The 18,238-nt window shown below is 65.5% G+C and overlaps 4 protein-coding genes across 20 annotated transcripts; 1 reads left to right on the top strand and 3 right to left on the bottom strand.

Moving 5' to 3' along the window:
- Positions 1–11: 11 nt before the first annotated feature.
- Positions 12–4,108, bottom strand: LRRC14 (leucine rich repeat containing 14). Of its 3 annotated transcripts, XM_080647240.1 has the most exons (5): positions 4,046–4,088; positions 3,712–3,741; positions 2,209–2,562; positions 1,442–2,026; positions 12–1,353 (listed from the first exon to the last, which is right to left on the bottom strand). In XM_080647240.1, exons 3-5 carry the CDS (start codon positions 2,535–2,537, stop codon positions 786–788), a joined length of 1,482 nt encoding a protein of 493 aa, XP_080503366.1. In that variant the 5' UTR covers positions 2,538–2,562; positions 3,712–3,741; positions 4,046–4,088; the 3' UTR covers positions 12–785. The 3 variants fall into 3 exon arrangements, with proteins under 3 accessions (XP_080503366.1, XP_080503365.1, XP_080503364.1); XM_080647239.1 differs by lacking the exon at positions 3,712–3,741 and having other exon boundaries at positions 4,046–4,108; XM_080647238.1 differs by lacking the exons at positions 3,712–3,741; positions 4,046–4,088 and adding an exon at positions 3,284–3,687.
- Positions 4,109–4,249: 141 nt separating this feature from the next.
- RECQL4 (RecQ like helicase 4) lies at positions 4,250–10,562 on the top strand. 3 transcript variants are annotated; one of them, XM_080646744.1, is made up of 23 exons: positions 4,250–4,369; positions 4,433–4,466; positions 4,568–4,668; positions 4,868–5,008; positions 5,286–5,887; positions 5,978–6,077; positions 6,152–6,278; positions 6,383–6,502; positions 6,587–6,715; positions 6,799–6,891; positions 6,970–7,106; positions 7,515–7,598; positions 7,674–7,853; positions 7,926–8,105; positions 8,174–8,315; positions 8,390–8,652; positions 8,728–8,980; positions 9,052–9,181; positions 9,262–9,431; positions 9,502–9,682; positions 9,761–9,908; positions 10,042–10,150; positions 10,242–10,562. In XM_080646744.1, exons 1-23 carry the CDS (start codon positions 4,286–4,288, stop codon positions 10,364–10,366), a joined length of 3,633 nt encoding a protein of 1,210 aa, XP_080502870.1. In that variant the 5' UTR covers positions 4,250–4,285; the 3' UTR covers positions 10,367–10,562. The 3 variants fall into 3 exon arrangements, with proteins under 3 accessions (XP_080502870.1, XP_080502869.1, XP_080502868.1); XM_080646743.1 differs by having other exon boundaries at positions 9,502–9,908; positions 10,242–10,453; XM_080646742.1 differs by having other exon boundaries at positions 7,674–8,105; positions 9,502–9,908; positions 10,242–10,453.
- Positions 10,563–10,680: 118 nt separating this feature from the next.
- MFSD3 (major facilitator superfamily domain containing 3) lies at positions 10,681–12,959 on the bottom strand (the record flags this gene model as incomplete). The annotated part of the gene is given in 6 exon segments (XM_080646663.1): positions 10,681–10,732; positions 10,734–10,849; positions 10,957–11,066; positions 11,138–11,262; positions 11,345–11,492; positions 11,761–12,959. Coding segments are annotated over 6 exon segments (1,233 nt in total). The 5' UTR covers positions 12,443–12,959.
- A 927-nt stretch (positions 12,960–13,886) lies between these two features.
- GPT (glutamic--pyruvic transaminase) lies at positions 13,887–18,125 on the bottom strand. 13 transcript variants are annotated; one of them, XM_080646410.1, is made up of 12 exons: positions 17,737–18,125; positions 16,491–16,659; positions 16,290–16,379; positions 16,020–16,128; positions 15,707–15,840; positions 15,321–15,564; positions 15,095–15,174; positions 14,889–15,025; positions 14,619–14,793; positions 14,378–14,533; positions 14,182–14,294; positions 13,887–14,105 (listed from the first exon to the last, which is right to left on the bottom strand). In XM_080646410.1, exons 1-12 carry the CDS (start codon positions 17,943–17,945, stop codon positions 14,015–14,017), a joined length of 1,707 nt encoding a protein of 568 aa, XP_080502536.1. In that variant the 5' UTR covers positions 17,946–18,125; the 3' UTR covers positions 13,887–14,014. The 13 variants fall into 13 exon arrangements, with proteins under 13 accessions (XP_080502536.1, XP_080502548.1, XP_080502541.1 ...); XM_080646422.1 differs by having other exon boundaries at positions 18,012–18,114; XM_080646415.1 differs by having other exon boundaries at positions 16,491–16,656; positions 17,737–18,110.
- Positions 18,126–18,238: the final 113 nt, after the last annotated feature.

Here is an 18,238-nt window from a genome sequence, read left to right on the forward strand (position 1 = left end):
AGCTGTGTGTGAGGTCTGGGGGCACGGAGGCGGGGACGGGGCGATGCAGGCACCCGGAGCGCCGCAGCTCTGCAGGCACAAGTCCTGGGATGCAAACGTTGGATGGCCAGGGAGGCTCCCACCACCCCTCCTGAGGTCCTCTCGTCCTGTGAAGATGCCCAGACCTGCTAGGAATGCCCCGGGGAGGGAGAGCAGACTGGAAGACAGTTCCCCGGGGCCATACTGGGTGTGGCAGCAGAGCCAGGGACAAGGCGCTGACCAATTAGGACAGAAAAAACAGCCACAAATTTAAGTTCCAAACACACTGCACATTTGTACCGTAATAACACGGTCTGGTCCCAAAGCCAGCCGACAGTCTCCGGAGTGCCAGGGCAGGGAAATCATGACAGGCCCGCGTGCAGAGGACCAACCTCCTCGAAGCAGGCCAGTCCCAACTTGAACACAGGGCAGTGTGCTCTGGAGGGGGGCCCAGAGCATTCTGAAGCGGACCGGGACCCAGAGGGTAGCCAAGTGCAGACGAACCAAGCAGGGCTGGGACCCAGACCTCAGGCCCACAGACGGGTGAGCAGTCAGGGGAGCAAGCGCGGGGCGGAACTTCGCAGGGCACTGCAGAACGCGCAGGGAGGCTCAAGGGGCACCCAAGGGGCACAGAAATCAGACACCAGTGCCTTTGTGCCAGGCCTCTAGCAGGGTCCCGGCCAAGGCTGTGCCGACCCAGGAGGGGGAGGGGCCTCCAGCAGCCCTGGACTCGGGGACAGCCTGTTTGTCACCCGGAAGCCCAGCGATCACAAACTGAAGTAGTCTGCAGCCAGGCGACCATAGATGTCCGTGGTCCAGACCACATGGGCACGGCCCGAGGCTAGCAGCAGCTGGTGCAACTCGGCCTCCACACGAGCAAATTTCTCCTCATTGATGGAGGCCTCCAGCAGAACAGAGGCGGGTGGCGGCCAGGGCAGGCCCTCATAGCAGTCCACAGGGAAGGGATGCACCACTGTGCGCAGCTCGGCCTGTGCCACCGAGTCCCGCAGGAGCTCCTTGAGACCTGCCATGGACAACGGGTTGCCATAGAGGCCGAGGTAGCGGAGGCTGGCACAGCGGGTCAACACAGGGAGTGTAGCCAGCAGCTGGGTGTCGGCAAGCTGACATTCGGTGAGCTCGAGGTGCAGCAGTGTGGCCGCCGCCGCCCGCAGCAGACCCTGGAAAGGCTCCAGCTGGCTGCCAGACAGGTCGTTGCCACTCAGGTCCAACTTCTTGAGTTGGACAGCATGGGGGCTGCGTGCCAGGAAGCGCAGGTCCTCAGGCAGCAGAGCACAGAAGGCCAGCTCCAGGCTCTCCAGGGGGCTCTGCAGAGTGCTGCAGGTAAAGCAAGGGGTCATGAACAGGCAGGGCAGGGGAGGGTCTTGGGGAGGGGACAGGCAGAACAGTAGTAGGGCCCACTCACCTGAGCAGCTGGTCCAGCCGCCCCGAGAGGAGAGAGGAGCCCATGCTGAGCTCCCGCAGACAGGTGAAGCGGCCCATCTGGGCCAGGAAGTATCGGAAGTTGTCCTCGCCATCCACGGAGGGCTGCCGTGAGTCCCCGTGTACGTAGTGCAGCCGAAGGCTGGCCAAATGCTGAAAGCGGGCCACGTGTGGGATGATGACAGACAGGCCACGCAGGCCCAGGTTGTTGAAGCGCAGGTCCACGCGGCGCAGGCAGCCTGCATCCAGCAGCTGCAGCAGAGCCACCGTGTTTCGCATGGGCAGGTCCTCAGCCCGCAGGTCCCGGCAGCACAGCCGCAGCGGGCTGCCTGCACCGCTACGGAGGGCCTCCCGCAGGAACGCGTAAGAGGCCCGGTTCACCCGAAGGTCCACACGCACCTCCACAGGAACAGGCTTTAGCCCAGGCTCCACAGTCCCACCTTGCTGCTGTGCGATGCACGTGCGGGCCACAGCTGCCGTGCAGTCCCACATGCTCATGGTGCCGGGGTCCTGCTCCACGCCGTCGTCCAGGAGGCCCGTCATGTCCAGCACCCGCAGTGCATGCTTCCTGGGAGCACAGGTGGGCTGAGACAGGTGGTAAGAGGGAGAACCCACACCCAACCCCAGCCACCTTGGGACAGAAGCAACATGCCTACTTCTGCACTGAGCTCTTAGCACCAGCCTGAAACCTCTCTGGGGACCCTTCCTGCACGTCCCAAGCCTGAGGGCCCTCGGTGAGCCCATCCATACCTGCAAAAGGATTGTGCGCCAGCCTCAGCCTCTGGGGTATGGAGCCGGGCTGTGAGCCCCAGGATCACAGCCTGCATGCTCTCCGTGCTGGGCCGCTCCTGCAGCAGGGCCCGGCTGCAGTGGGCGCACTCCTGCAGCAGCTGCTGGAAACTGAGCAGGGGGAAGGGCCACGTGTGCACCAGTTCGCGGAGCACAACAGTCTTCTTGTCCATGAAGGCCACCTTGAACAGCAGGGGGAAGAGCTCGCGCGGGAGCAGGGGCAGCGCCTGGCAGGCTGCAGGCTGACACTGGAGCACCTGCCGCGTGCTCAAGAACACAAGCGTGTGCATGACGCCGGGCCAGGCAGGAGGCCACCTGCGGGGAAGGGACCTTCAGTGGGGAGGGCAGACCCCAGGCTACCGCCTGCCACAGATTCCTTCACACACTAGCAGCAGGAAAGCCCAGCACAGTGCCTGCCAGTCTGTGGTCAGTGGGACCCCAGCTCTGAAGAGGAAGTGCTAGGTGCCTAGCAATGGGCGAGGCAGAGTGCAGAGGGGGACAAGCCCCCCCCCCCCCCCCCCCCCCCCCCCCCGCTAGTTCCCACACTCCAGAAGCACGGGGGCTTGTTCAGGAAAACAAAGCCATCAAGCAGCAGGCAAGAGCATGGCCCCAGGGAGGACCCGCCCACCTGGTGTGCTTTTGACAGCTGTTGCCTGCAGGCCCCCCACCCCCTCCACACGTCAGGCCTCCCAAATTACAAAGCAGCTTATTAGAGATCCGCCCTCAAAAGTAAAATACAGTTCTGGCCCTCCCCCTTCACAAGCACTAGAAGGGTGGGATCCTGGGGAAGAGGGGCTGGGAGCTGCATCTCAGTTCCCTCCCGTGCCCTCCTCCAAGGCCACTGCAGGCTGTCCCAGGACAGGACAGCAGAGGAGCTGCTCAACAAACACCAGGGCAAGTGTAAAGGACCGGGGCCCAGGAAACGGAATCCAGATGGCCTGAGTAACCCAAACCCTAGACGTGACCCTTAGTCCTAACTTCTACATCCAGACGTGTTGCTAGGCATGGGAACCCCCGGAAAGGAACCCTCACCCACCGATCAGCTGTGTGAACATCTCCCTCCTCTCTGAAGAGCCAAGTCAAGAAACCAAGTTTCAAACCCATAGATTCAGAAGGCCCCAGGCCAGGGAACTGCTCAGATAGTTCGAGGCCACTGCCAAAGGGGCATTCAAGCTAACGAGAGGCACCAAGGGATGCCTCAGGCCGCAGGAACCTGGGTCAGCTCTGCTGCTGAATCAGAGCACCTCACCCCCAAACTGCCTCCCGGTCACAGGAAGCAAAACAGATGAGGACTAAGGACTAGGCCTCCCCGGCTAGGGCTGCAGCCTGGGTGATGGGCCGGGAAGGGGCGCCTGGCCTCAGACCTCACAGAACCTAAGCCCTTGGGACAGCGGTTCCTGAGAAGCCGACGCCAGCCTCGGCCGCGCTCTGCCCGTGGACAAATCTCGCGAGGACGATGCATACCTCGCTGAGAAAGGACAGACCAACGAGCACCTGTCACGAGAGGAAACGAAAGCAGCCCGTGCGGTCACCGGGGGAGGAGCTCTGTGCGGCGACTGCCGCCCCTCCGCCGGCCCGCAGTGCCCGGCGTTTCCCGAAGGCGCCCCCGCACCGCCTCCCGGCCTCGGGGCGGCGCTCGCCCCGACCCCTCCTCCTCCCGGCCGTGCAGCCCGGGTGGGGACCCGCGTCCTCTCCCGTCCCACAGCCCCACCACCCGAGTGGCGCGCCCGTGTCCTGCGGCCTGGCAGGGCCGGGAGTGCAACGCCCCGCTCAGTCCCAGCCGACGGCCCGCGCTCACCGGCCCCGCAGCAGCCTCCGCTGCCGTCAGCACCGCCCCGCCCAGCGCGCCGCGATGACGTCGTCTCCCCCCATTGGCCGTCGCTCCAGGCATCCGGGGATTGGCTGCCCCAGCTTCGCGTTGGCTCCGACGCCCCGCCCCCGACCCCGCCGAGTCCCCATTGGCTGCCGGCCGGCGGCGTCCTCGCGGCGGGAGAATCGCGGGGCGCGGGAGCGGAGGCCGCGCGCGGTGCCTGCGTGCATGGAGCGGCTGCGGGAGGTGCGGGCGCAGCTGCAGGCGTGGGAACGCGCGTTCCGGCGGCAGCGCGGGCGGCGGCCGGTGCAGGTACGGGCTTCCCGGGGGCGGGAGGCTGCGGGGGCGGCCCCGGCTGACGCTCTCCCTTCACAGGAGGACGTGGAAGCGGCGCCCGAGGAGACCCGCGGTGAGCGCCTGGCGGCGGGGTCACCGGGTGGAGGCACGAGGGGTGAGGGAGCCGAACGGGAACCGCTGAACCCTGACCTCTAACCCCTGACCCGTCCCCAGCGCTCTACCGGGAGTACCGCGCCCTGAAGGAGACCTTGCGTCCGGCCAGCAGCGCTGGAACCCGCGTCCCCGTGCAGGCGCTTCCGGAGGCGCCCGAGGAGGTACTGGGGCCCCCGTACCCTAGCTTCCCGGCGTAGCTTTCTTTGCGGCGAGGACCTTCGGGAGCTCCGTGGGGCACAGAATTTGGGGGAAGCGCTGGACGGGGTGGAGGGCCCGGCCCCCTCCAGGTCTCTCAGGGTCTGGGGCTGGAGACACCTCTGTCCCCCACACCAGCCTTGCCGACCCCACTGTCTCCTGCAGGTGCCCGAGCCCAGCTGCTGGGGATCCCACCTGAATCGGGCTGTAACCCAGAGTCTCCCTCCTGCTGCAGGGCCGAGCCCTCGCGGGTCTGTGCCGGACTATGGGAAGAGGCTCAAGGCAAACCTGAAGGATGCTCTGCAGGTGAGGAGTAGGGCCACGGAGGCGTCCATCCTGGTCCAGAACTGCTCTCGGCTCAGGGGCAGAATGAGCAGACACCCCTCCACAGGCGCCCCTGCTCGCTCCAGCACGCACACGCCTCCCGCACTAACCAGGCCTCCACTTCTGAAAGGAGGTCTGCTCCCAGCTTCCTTTGCGTTCGGTCACACGGAGGGGTTAGGTGGGGACCCTGGCAGGCCGCAGGATCTTTGGCAGCTCAGGGCCTGAACGCCTGCTTGCTTGTCTGTCCTCCCCTTTCCAGGCTGGGCCAGCTCTGCGCCGAATACCCCGGCCTCCGCAAAGACCCCCACCCGAGGTGCCTTCCCCGGGGCTGCCAGCTGCAGGGGCTTCCCCCGTGTCTTCTGAAGAAGTCAGGGAGGTGCTGCCCCAGGTCCCCAGGCCCCAGCGAAGGCCAGGCCGGCTCCAGCAGCTGCAGGAGTCCCTGAGCCTGCGGCTGAGCTCCCTAGATCCTGGCTGGCTACAGAGGTGTCACAATGAGACCCGAGGTTTTCTGGGGACTTCTGAGGCCTGCCATCCTGTCCTGGGTACAGAGGAGCCACAGCCCCTGACTTCAGGTGTTCCCCCTGATCCTGGCCCCAGCGGGGGCCCTGAGGCATCTTTTCTGGGCTCAGAGGCTCCAGCTCTGAAGGTACCCGGGGTCAGTGCAGGGAGCCCCCTACTGGGCAGCAGTCAAGGCAAGAAGCGGAGACAGAGTGGGGAGCCAAAGGCCACCGCTGCACAGACCCAGCAGCACAGCAGCCAAGAAGGCTCCCCGCCAGAGGGAGCGAGGGCTGCACTGCATGCAGAAGATCACCCAGGGGAGCCCGTGCGGGCGCAGCCCCTCACCAGCCCCTCAGCCCCCAGGTAATACAGCTCAGCCTCCCAGCAGGGTCACCTGGAGTTGGGCCAAGGTGGGGATGCTATGGGCAAGACACACCTGTACGTCCCTTCTAGGCCAGCTGTCCGGGACAGGGGTAATTACGTTCGGCTCAACCTGAAGCAGAAACGCTACGTTCGGGGCCCAGCCCTGCGTGGCAGACGCCTCCGAAAGCAGGTGAGATTGTGGCAGGCACTTCCCTCACCCCTCCTGCCTCTCGCCTTGTGACCCTCCGTTGTGCCCCACCCCAGGCGTGGAAACAGAAATGGAAGAAGAAGGCGGAATGTTTCGGGGGTGGGCAGCCCAGCGCCCCGGTCAAGGATTCTTGCTTCCGGTGTGGGCAGCTCAGCCACTGGGCATCCCAGTGCCCCAAACCAGGTGAGGTTTCTGTGCTGGTGTGTTGGGCCAATGCTGCTTGGAGCGGGTACTGTGCTCTTTGGGGTCTGACGGAAGCAAAAAGCCCTCCTAACTCCATACCCCAGGCCCGAAACCTACCCGGGTCCCCAAGAAGGAGGGTGGCGAGGATGAAGACGACATGCAGATGTTGCCCAGGTTGGAGGCAGTAGCTCAGAGGACACACACTGCCTGTGGCCAGCTCCTTGGTGAGTGGAATCCGCCTTCTTGCTAGAATGAGGCCAGACCAGCCTAGAGTTCCCACAACACCCTCTCCTGTCCACCCCCTGCAGGTGAGGAAGATACGGATCCTGCTGGGTCCGAGTTGCTAGTGCCCATGGAGGCACCTGTGCCTGGGGCACCCTGCCCGTCCCCAGCTGTGCCGCCACTCTACCTGCCAGGTCCCTTGGGGCAGGTGGCAGGTGAGCAAATGCCAACCAGCCTAGGACCTTTACCCAAAGGTGGGGGCGACTCGGCCATGCTGACCCAACACCTGTGTCCACAGCGACGCCAGTTGAGGTGTTGCAGGCCCTGGAGCAGCTGGGGCACCGAGCCTTCCGTCCTGGGCAGGAGCACGCGGTCATGCGAATCCTGTCTGGTGAGCGTGGCTGCCGGGGGCGTGAGGGAGGCTGAGGCCAGGCCACAGAGCAGCTCTGCTGACTTGGCTCCCGTCCAGGCATGTCCACACTGCTGGTGCTGCCCACTGGTGCCGGCAAGTCCCTGTGCTACCAACTCCCTGCGCTGCTCTACGCCCAGCGTAGCCCCTGTCTCACGCTGGTCATCTCTCCTCTCCTGTCCCTCATGGACGACCAGGTGTGTGGACTGGACCCTCGGGTGTGGGTGGAAGGCAAGCACCGGCACCCCAGGCTTTGCTGTCCCTTTGGGCTGCTGCTTCTTACCCGCCAGCATCCTGCAGCTGTGGGGGTCCCGACAGTTCTCGGTCCGCCAGCTCTGTTCACAGCCCTCAGCCTGGACGTGGCCTAAGGGCAGCAGGGACATGGCTGGCAGATCCTCCCCTAAAAGGAGACGTCTCCATTGAGGCCTGTCTGTTCCCAGTGCCTGAGCCCAGGCCCAGCGCAGCTCTGAACTCTTAGTTCTATTCTAGGGTTTGGGTGTTTTCTCCTCATAAGACTTGGGGTGGATACAGCAGTTGCTATTGAGCTGAGTGATTTGGGGGGGCGGGCTTTATGGCCTTCAACAGACTGGCTCCTATGTCTGCAGGTGTCTGGCCTGCCCCGAGGCCTGAAGGCGGCTTGCGTACACTCGGGCATGACAAGGAAGCAGCGGGACGCAGCCCTGCAGAGGGTGAGGGGCCTTCCAGAGCAAGACCCTTGGGGGCACCAGGGCCCAGGGCAGTGGTCCTGACCTTGCTGTTCACAGGCTCGGGCAGGCCAGGTACACGTGCTGATGCTGTCGCCCGAGGCGTTGGTTGGAGCTGGGACCGGGAGTCCTGCCTGCCTCACTCAGCTGCCCCCAGTGGCCTTTGTCTGTATAGATGAAGCCCACTGCCTCTCTCAGTGGTCCCACAACTTCAGACCCTGCTATCTACGTGTCTGCAAGGTGAGCCGTGTCCTGAATACAGGTGAGCAGGTCCGGGGGCAGTGGGCATCCTCACCACCCCACTCTGCACAGGTGCTGCGGGAATGCCTGGGTGTGCGCTGCTTCCTGGGTCTCACAGCCACAGCCACACGCAGCACCACTCTCGATGTGGCCAAGCATCTGGGCATAGCCAAGGAGGCTGTCCTCAGGGGACCGGTCACCATCCCTGCCAACCTGCACCTCTCTGTGTCCATGGACAGGGACCCCGACCAGGTAGGTGTACACACACAGGGAGAGGCTTCGCCTCCCGCCTGCCCGCACTGACCACTGTCCCTCGCCAGGCTCTGGTGACACTGCTGCAGGGTGACCGCTTCCGCACCCTGGACTCCGTCATCGTCTACTGCAACAGGCGTGAGGACACTGAGCGTGTCTCCGCTCGGCTGCGCACCTGTTTGCCTGAGGCCAGGGCTCCGGGGCCTGGAGGTGAGGCTGGGCAGGGCTGTGCCTCAGACGTCCCCGTGCATACAGCCCACCAACCATCCGTGTCTTTCCTGCAGGCCGGGCCCCGGAGGCTGTGGCTGAAGCCTACCACGCCGGCATGTGCAGCCGGGAGCGGCGGCGGGTGCAGCGGGCCTTCATGGAGGGCCGGTTGCGGGTGGTGGTGGCCACAGTGGCCTTTGGGATGGGATTGGACCGGCCAGATGTGCGGGCTGTTCTGCACCTGGGGCTGCCCCCGAGTTTTGAGAGCTACATTCAGGCCGTGGGCCGGGCTGGGCGTGATGGGCAGCCCGCACACTGCCACCTCTTCCTGCAGCCCCAGGTTGGTGCCCACCAGCTCGAACTCCCTCCCACCCCCCAGTGCCATGGCCGCACGCTCACGGCCATCCTGATGCAGGGCGAGGACCTTCGGGAGCTGCGCAGACACGTGCACGCCAACGCCATCGACTTCCTTGCTGTGAAGAAGCTGGTGCAGCGTGCGTTCCCGCCCTGCACCTGCACCCAACGGCTGTCTGAGCAGGAGGGAGGCGAGAGACAGGAGGGGTGCTCCTCCAAGCAACCCAGCCGTGAGCAAACAGCCCGGTGCCCAGGCCACAAGCGGGCGCTCCCAGTGCAGCCGACAGTGCAGGCTCTGGACGTGCCTGAGGAGGGTGAGGAACTGGGGCAGGTATGGAGGGGCATCTCACAGGCCCATGTCTTCTGAGACCTGCTCTTCCCCCAGTCATTGAGACTCTTCTGTGCTACTTGGAGCTGCACCCACAGCGCTGGCTGGAGCTGCTGGCACCCACCTACACTCACTGCTGCGTGCGATGCCCTGGGGGCCCCACCCAGCTCCAGGCCCTGGCCCGCAGGTGAACACACGTCCTATCCCAGACGGGTGACAGGGACAGAGGACTTGGGCTGCCACTCACTCACCCCTACCCCGGCACAGGTGTGTCCCCCTGGCTGCATGCTTGGCCCAGCAGCTGCCCGAGAACACAGGTGGGGGAAGCAGCACTGTGGAGTTTGACATGGTTGAGCTGGTGGACTCCATGGGCTGGGAGCTGGCCCCCGTGCGGAAGGCTCTCCACCAACTGCAGTGGGACCCGGAGCCCAGGAAAGGTGCGCCCCCACCCTTGGCCCTGTATGCCACCTGCCTGCCAACCTGCCCATCTGACACGCTCTTTGGCAGGTGTGCCTCGGGGCACAGGGGTGCTGGTGGAGTTCAGCGAGCTGGCCTTCTACCTGCACAGCCCTGGGGACCTGACCGCCCAGGAGAAGGACCAGATCTGTGGCTTCCTTCACGGCCGAGTGCAGGCCAGAGAGCGGGAGGCCCTGGCCCACCTGCGCCTTATGTTCCAGGCCTTTCACAGGTGCAGGGATGGGTGGGCAGAGGGCGGTTCACAACCCCTATCCCAGGGGGTGGCTCTGACGAGCTCATCCCACCCCAGCGTAGCCTTCCCCAGCTGCGGGCCCTGCTTGGAGCAGCCGGACAATGGCCGCAGCACCAGGCTCAAGGCCCTGCTCAGCCACTACTTGGAGGAAGAGGGGCCGGGGGCTGAGGAGGAAGAACAGGGCCCAGAGCCAGGCCAGGCCAAGGTGAGCGCTAGTCCCTCCTGGGCCCGGGGCCAGGTCGGACAGTCAAACGTGTGTGTGCACACCTCCTGCCCTGCCCCTGCCGTGGAGCTTAGTGGTCTGAAGCTCAGGTTGTGCTGACACGCCCCACCCTCAGCTCCAGGACTGGGAGGACCAGGTCCGCAGGGATGTCCGCCACTTCCTGTCCTCGTGGCCAGAGCAGCAGTTCTCAGGCAGGGCTGTGGCCCGCATCTTCCATGGCATCGGTGAGGGCCTGGGCAGCTCGGCCCCACCTGGTGGGCAGGGGGCTGGACCCAGTTGACAGTCCTCAGGGCCATGTACCCCATTCCACCACAGGAAGCCCCTGCTTTCCAGCCCAGGTGTATGGACGGGACCGACGCTTCTGGAGGAAGTACCTGCACCTGAGCTTCCACGCCCTGATCAAGCTGGCCACCGAGGAGATCCTGTTGTGGGGCCGCTGACACCTGGCCGCAGCCAGGCCCTGTCCCCCGTGTCAGACACGGCGTGAACAGGCACATGGAGAGTGGCAGGTGCCAGACCCAAGACGAGGGGAAGTCAGTGGCTGGGACAGTGACTGACCACCTTGGACAAAGCCTACTGCCCGGAATGTGGGCACAAGGAGGCCCCAAAATACAAAATAAAAGATGCTCAAGTTGCAGGGACCCTCCTCTTCGGTGGGGCGGTGCCACAGTCTGGCAGCCTTGGGCACCACACATCCCAGACAGACAAGCAGGCCGGTCACACTGGGCTTTACTGACTAGTCTTAGCACCCAGCTCAGGCCAGAGCTCTGGGTGCCAGGCTCAGGTACAGAATGGGTGTGGAGAGCAAGGAAGAGTGAGAAACAGAGGTGCAGGCCCAGGCTGTCGGCCAGGGCTCCAGCCAGTATACCCATCAGCAGCTTCCCCAGCAGCTCCAGCGTGGCCAGGAGGCTGTAGTGTGTGGCCTGGTGGGCGGGGGGGAGGGGGGGGAAGGAGGGGGGGGGGGGACAGGTTAGGACTTGCTTGGACCTCAGCCCTGCATCCCCTTGGTGTCCTGGCCATGACCCCTCACCTGCAAGGCACTGTGTGCCAGCTGGCTGCAGCACATCATCAGAGTGAAGGTGGCGGTTGTGACCAGGCCCCCCAAGAAGTGCTGCAGGCACAGGCTCAGCAAGACTGCCCCTGGGAAGACCAAGGTCAGCAGAGCCCAGGATGTAGTGTTCTTCCCCCATGCCCAACGCCCAGCCCCTCACCTCTCAGGACTGTGCCAGGGTCCAGCCTGGCCCACGGGGTGTCCAAGCAGAAGAGCAGAGTGGTCTGGCAGGCAAGGCCCCCAAGACGGAACTGAAGTACTGACCTCAGCAGGGGCAGCAGCTTTCTGGGGTGGGAAGACTGGGCAGGTCAGGGGTTTGGGGAGATGGGGGTGAGCAGGTGAGTGGGACATGCTGAGGAAGGCTCACCGGCGTCCGGACAGCAGGGCCCCACCCAGGGACGAGCCAGCAATGGAGCAGGCCACGGCGCCCACACTGTTCCACAGCCCCAGCTCCGGGGCAGAGAGGCCTCGGTCCAGCAAGAGGAGTGGGAACAGGCTGCTGGCACCCTGCTCACCTGTGGGGAGAACATGAGTAGGTGTACAACTGCCTCCCTTTTCCACCTGGGGCCTTGGCCATGCTCCCCAGCCGGCTGCTACCTGCCTCTGGTGCTGAGATGGTAGAGAGGGCATTTGCAAGCTCAGGGTCAGCAGGACCCAGGGAATGTGGCTGGAGCTCAGTGGCACAACATAAAGCCCCAGAAAGAGGATGGCCCTGCAAGTGGTTCCTGGGGACCCACCTGGAGGTCCCCACCATGCCATTGCCTGACTCAAGCCCTCACTCACCCAGCTTGTAAGTGAGGACAAAGCCGGCAGTCCACAGGGTCCCGGGCACAGCTACCAAGTCCTGCAGAAGGCTCAGGGTGTGTGGGGGGAGTTCTGAGGGCTGACGAGAGGGCAATTTTTGCAGGGCTGGTGTAGCCCAAGCCAGGGCAGCAGCCAGCCAGTAGGTGGCAGCCAGGAGCAGAAACAGCTGAGGCCAGGAGAGGGTGGGCACCAGGGCCAGCAGCCCACCACCCGCCAGCACTGACCCCAGCTTGTACGCAACCACCTGCACGGTATTGCCAGGCCCCAGCTCCGCCGGTTCCAGGAGCTGCATGGCCAGTGTGTCGAGGGCAACGTCCTGCACGGCTGCACCCAGGTTCAGCAACAGCAGCAGCCCCGCCACGGTAACCATAAGCTCCGCCTGGCCACCTTCAGCCGGAGGCAGAGCTGCCAGCAGCCCGCACACCAGGCCCAGAGCAGCCGTGCTGAGCGTCAGCCAGGCCCTGGGAGAGCCCCGCGTGCCCACCAGCGGGGCCCACACCAGCTTGAACAGCCAGGGCGCATACAGCACCTTGGTCAGTCCCACGCGAGTCAGGGAGAGGCCGCCCGCTCGCAGCAGCACGGGCAGCAGGCCAGACTGCAACCCGTAGGGCAGGCCCTGCACCAGGTAGAGGCCGGCCAGCGGCAGCAGCTTCCCACGCATGGCCGGGGCTGGGGCCGAGTTCAAGGCTGGGCCTGGAGCGGGACGGGCAAAACGGCTCGGTGTCTGGTCTGGTCAAGGGTCACACGGCTGCATGGCCTTTGGACTGGGCCGGGCGGGGTCAGGGTTAGACTGGCTGGCGTCCGACCCGCAGAGCCGCAGGCCACCCTCCGCTCCTGGGACCCCGCTGGCCATAGAGCGCCAGCGGGCCAGAGCGGCCGCGTGCGCCGGCGCCCCCAGTGGCCCACGTCGGTACTGCGTCCAGAGTAGAAAGCGGCAATGAGACCCATTCTGGTCCTTCTCAGGGTTATCAGGTCCGGCCCCCAGATCTCGGGGACCTAGACCCAAACTCTGCAGAAGTGTTTCCTGGCCCAGTGGCCGCAGTCTCTCCAGCACTCCCCATGGAGGAGCTGGTTCAAGTTCCACTGTCTGGCCCAAGGCCCTGGCTGTGCTTGCGGTTTCAGCAGCTCCCAAGCTCCCATGCCCAGCCCACTCCAGCTGGCCCTGCGGAGACACACCCATCCAAGCAGAAGCTAAACGTGGGGTCTTTGTGGCCTCTCCTGCCCAGAGCTGCACGCACACACACACACACACACACACACACGCCCCCGTTGGTAAGAACTGCTTCGGTTTCTGAGCCTAGACCCATCTGCAGGCTCGAATCAAAGCGTTCCCTCAACTGCTGGGGTCACCGTGAGTGGGTTTCCTGTCATGTCTACATATTTTGGGGTCCCAAGTTTCCTCCTCTTTAAAATAGGGCCATGTGGCTCAGTTGGTTGAGCGTTGTCCCATGCACCAGAGGTGGCCAGATTCCCGGTCAGGGCAATGCCTGTTGCAGGCTCTATCGCCAGAAGGCGTGCAGGAGGCAGCCAATCAATGGTCCTCATGGATGTTTCCCTCTCTCTAAGATCAATAAAAAATATTTTAAAATATAAGTAAAATAGGGACTACCATGCCTACCTCGGCGACACACAGCAGTGTCTGGCATGCACACAGCAGGCATCACCTGCATGTTCCATGGCAAGGACACCGGCTACCCACCTCCCCGTCCTGGGTCCTCCAGCCCAGCTATCCCGGGCGTCTCCTCAGCATCACACCTGGTCTCTCTCTTCACCCTCCGATGCTCCAGCTCCGGGGGGGCCTCCCCTCACTGCCTCCCAACCCGAGGGCTGCATGTACACTCCCATGCCACACACATTCACCACACGCTTCAAACACAACCCAGGCTGGGAGACCCATTTGTTCCTCGGCTCCCCCAGCAGCCCCGGGTGGCAGTCAGGACACCAAGCCTTTCTCTGAGCCCCCACGTGCAGAGCCAGACCCCTGATGGGGCTGCGATGGCAGGAAGGGCACCTCTTCTGGGAGTCCCCCTCAACCGCTCCTCTGGACGGCAGACCAGGCCTGCGCAGACAGGCCACAGGAGGCAGGGGAAGGCACACATAGATGTGCACACCTACGCCAAACGTCAGCTCTCACAGCTTTATTAGAGGCCGGCAGAGAGGCAAGTGCCCAGCCCACAGGTGGCGGGGCCCCTCAAACCCAGGCACTGTCACCCAGGCCTGGTCCCCAGAGTACTCAGGAGTACTCGCGGGTGAACTTGGCGTGGAACTGGCTCAGCTTTTCCAAAAGGGGACGCAGTTTCTCCATGGCGGGCAGGATGGTCATCCTAAAAGGAGAGGAAGGTAAGTGAAGAGCAAAGGGCGTGGGGCCGCGGGGCGGGACAGTGCGGCGCGGGGCCTCACCGGAAGTGGTAGGTGCCTTCGCGCTGCCCGAAGCCGCTGCCTGGCACCACGCAGATGCCCGTCTCCTCCAGCAGCCTCAGGCAGAAGAACATGTCGGGAGCCAGACCCAGCTCCTGGGGGGGCGGGGGGGGGGCGGTCAGGCGGGTGTTCCAGGCCGCGCCCTCCCTGGGGACCGGCCTGCCCACTGGGCCCGCACCTTTGCACGATGAATCGCGCGCGGGGGCAGCTGTATGCGCGGGAAGGAGTACATGGCGCCCTGCACCGGGTTGCAGCGGATGCCAGGAACCTCGTTGAAGACCTGCTCTGTTAGCTTGGCCTTGGCCGCCAGCTCGGCCAGCACCGCCTGTTTCTCCTGCGGGGGGAGGGCCCATCAGGCGTGGGCGCAGCGCCCCCCGGCCCAGCCGCTCACCGCCCAGCGCGCCGGCCACTCTGCTCACCGCCTGGAACTGGGTGAAGGAGGGGTCCGAGGGCTCGGGCGGGCTGACCACTATGTCCAGCACAACCTGGCCCGGCAGCGGTGGGCACAGCCGCACGCTCATCAGCTTCTGCATCTGCTGCTGCACCGCGGGGTCCATGTTCACCACCTCCACGTAGCCGCCGCGGAGCCCGCACCTGCAAGGCGAAGGCGAGCGTCCAGGCAGGGCCGCAGCGGGCGGCCGGCCGGCCGGGGTCAGAGAGGCCCCGCCCAGGGTCTGGCCCGCACGCACTCGCCCATATAGCCCTTGGAGACCGAGTGGAAGGAGGCGAGCTCCTGCTGCGTCGAGTACGGCGGCCCCATCTCCATGAGCACCTTCTTGAACGAGTGGAACTGCGAGCCCTCGGCGTACACGTTGTCCTGGTACACCTGCGGGCGACGGCGTCACGGGCGCCCGGGCTGGCCCCGCCCCCCGCCCCCGCGCGCCCCGGCCAGCACCTCGTCAGCCATCAGGAAGAGCCGCTCCTCGAAGGCGAAGCGGATCACAGCCTCGATGCACTCGCGGGTCTGCACCTGGCCTGGGGCGCAGGGACACGGCAAGTCCGGGGTCAGCCAGGCGCGCCAGGCTCTCAGCCGGGCGGTGGGGCGAGGACACGCGGTCGGGACAGCAGGGGCGGGACGGGCGGGGCAGGGATGGGTGGGGGCGGGGACGGCGGGCGCGCACCGGTGGGGTTGCCGGGGTTGATGATGCAGAGCGCGCGGGGGCGGCAGTGGCCCCGCGCCTGGCACAGTGCCCGCCGAAGCTCCGCCACGTCCAGCGCCCAGGCGCGGTCCTCGTCCAGGTAGTAGTCCACCTGCACCGCGTTGAGCTCGGCCAGCGCCGCCGAGTAGAGCGGGTACTGAGGGATGGGGATGAGCACGCCCGTGCGGCAGCGGCCCTCGCCGGCCACCAGCAGCTTCAGCACCGTCTGCGGGCGGACGGGGAGGCGGAGGAGTTGGCGGGGCCGGGGCTGCCCGTCTCCCCCACCCCACGCTGCGTGCCCGGAGGAGCCTGACCGCCGGACACACAGAGAACCGCGGTGTCCTCTGCCCGGCCCGGCCCCCGCCTACCACGATGGCATCGCTGGCCCCCGTGGATAGGAAGATGTTGTTGGGGTCCGCGGGGATGCCCCCGTCACGCCGCTGGATGTACTGCGCCACGTGCTCTCGGATGGGCTGGATGCCCGAGCTGTTGCTGTAAGCCCCTGGCCGGGGGCGGGGGAGGCCCGTTAGGTCCGGGTTGCTGGGGGTGGGGGGAAGATCCTCTCCTTCCAGAGGGTGGGTCCGCCCCGCCCCTTCCCTCGCCGCCCCGCCCCTTCCCTCGCCGCCCAGCCCTGGGACAGCCTCCTCCAGTCCTCCTCCCTGGGGCTCTGTACGCGCTCACCTAGGCTGTGGCCCCCGCACGCCTGTAGGATGCTCTCCGCCCTTCTCTTGGCATCTTCGGGGAAGTCCGGGCTGTTCAGAAGACCCGGGTGGACGCAGAGGGCCAGGACCTGGGAGGAGCGATTGCTGAGGCCAGGCTCAGGGCAAAGGGCACAGGGCATATGGCACAGGACACAGGGCTGGCACGGGGCTCAGGACACAGGACACGGGCCACGGGGCTCAGGGCTGACAGGCTGACCGGGAGAGGTCGTCAGAGCAGCACCAGCCTCACCTGGCGCAGGAAGGTGATGGGCTTCTGCCCCATGGCATGTGCATCCCCGATGTTAGCACGGATGACCTCAGTAAAGGGCTTCTTTACCCCCTGGGAGGATGGAGGTGGGACACTGAGAATGGGCCTTCTCACTCCCCCAGGCTCCTGTCCCATGGGCTGCTAGGTGCTGCCTGGAGGGCTGTGGTGGGTCCAGGGCCATACCTGGCGCAGCTCCTGCTCCAGCTCCAGGGCGCGCAGCACAATGGGGCCACGGACGGCATACTCCACCCTCTTCACACAGGCATTCATGGTGTCCAGCGTCAGCACCTTTTCCTTCAGCCCGTTCATCTCAGCCTGGTTGTGGCCACCCGCCCTCACTGCCATGACCCTACTTAGACCGGGCAGGAGGGAGGCTCAGGAGGTGGCAGGATCCAGACGTAGGAATGAGGGAAGCTGAGTCCCAGCTCAGCGGGCCAGGGCTGGCAAGGGGGAGCCTGGGTAGGGGCTCCAGGTAAGAAGGGCCCTCTTCTCGACAGCTGCTGGCCCCACTGAGAGGGACAGGAAAGGCTGAAGGCGGAGCTAGGGCCTCTGGGGCCACAGGGCCCCGCCCCACCCATCTGGGCACAGCTCTGCCCCAGGGAGCCACAGGGAGTGGGTGAGGAGGCAGGCGGGGCTTGGGGCTCAGCCCAGTGCCTGCCGTGTCCCCATGACAGGAGCAGGAGACCCACATGGGGGGTAGGGACAGACGGTGCAGGAAGCTCTGAGGGACTGAGTCTGGGGGAGGGGAGCTGGGCTGAGTGCCCCAAGGAGGTGGGCAGAGCTAGGCAGGGCTGAACCCAGAGGAGAGAACGGAGATTTACCCTAGCTGGGCTAGGAGGCAGCCTAACCCGGTGGAGTCCCCCATCTTTGCTTGGGTCAGCAGCCCTATCTCCCAGGTAACTGAGCCAAGCCTCAGGAATCCTGGGGTGTTGGGGGAGGGGGGGAGGCCCTGGGGATTCCATCTGGCCCCTCCTGGGCGGGCGGTCATGACAGGGTGGGGGCTGCAGGGGCCCGTGCTCAGGCCTTGGGTGCCATCAGCACTGCGAGACCCGAGCCCGTGTTGGGGGGAGGCCCTTGGACACTTGCTGCCCTGCACGGGGTGCCCTTTCACCAGGCCGGCTGGGGCTGCCCTTGGGGCCACCCCACGGGCAGGGTGACCTCAGCTCTACTTCCCGTGGCTGCTAATTGGTGGAGAGCGGGAAGTGAGCAGTGATAGGCCCGCAGAGCCCCACCCCCACAGGCCCTGCCCAGGGTGGCCACCCCAGCTATGGCATCTGACGCTGAGCCAGGGCCTGAGCTGAGGGTCAGGGAGCCTGCATCGCGCTGTCCTGGGGGCGACTGGTCAGGCCAGAGGGGAGCCCAGCTGTTCGGCTCCTGCTGGCTGGAGAGGACAGAGGGGCCCGGGCACAGGCGCCGGCCTCACTCTCACCTCACACCTTCTGCTCCGCTGCCACTCCGCTGCCTCTTCAGCCTTCCTGTGAGCAGGCCTGTCCCTCCGGCCCCCAGGCCAGAGTGCAGGCTAATATGGGCCCAGCCCCAGGCGGAGCCAGCCCCTCCCACCCCGGCAGCTTGGTGGCAGGTGGACTTGGGCAGCACACCAGCCCCACGACATTTAACCAGCAGCTCACACCTGCCCATCCCCAAGGTGAGACCCCTCCCACCACCAGGCTCAGGGGAGGACTGGCCTGTGTTCAATGAGCTGACCAGGTTGGTGTTCAGCGAGGAGGGGAAGGTGACCTGAGCCCATGCTACCCAGCGCTGATGGCCATGCAGAACCTCCCTCCATGGACAGATGAGCTGGCAGTGCCCTCAGCCCTCCCACGCGAGGCCCCTAAGGGGCCCCTGTCACATCGTACCCAGCCAGCTCAGAGCTTGAGTGGCCAACTGCTGGCCCCCTTTGCCAGCCCAGGGAAAATCTGGCAGCTAGGCCC

Source organism: Plecotus auritus, assembly GCF_963455305.1.
Source record: "Plecotus auritus genome assembly, chromosome: 11".
Classification (NCBI taxonomy): domain Eukaryota; kingdom Metazoa; phylum Chordata; class Mammalia; order Chiroptera; family Vespertilionidae; genus Plecotus; species Plecotus auritus.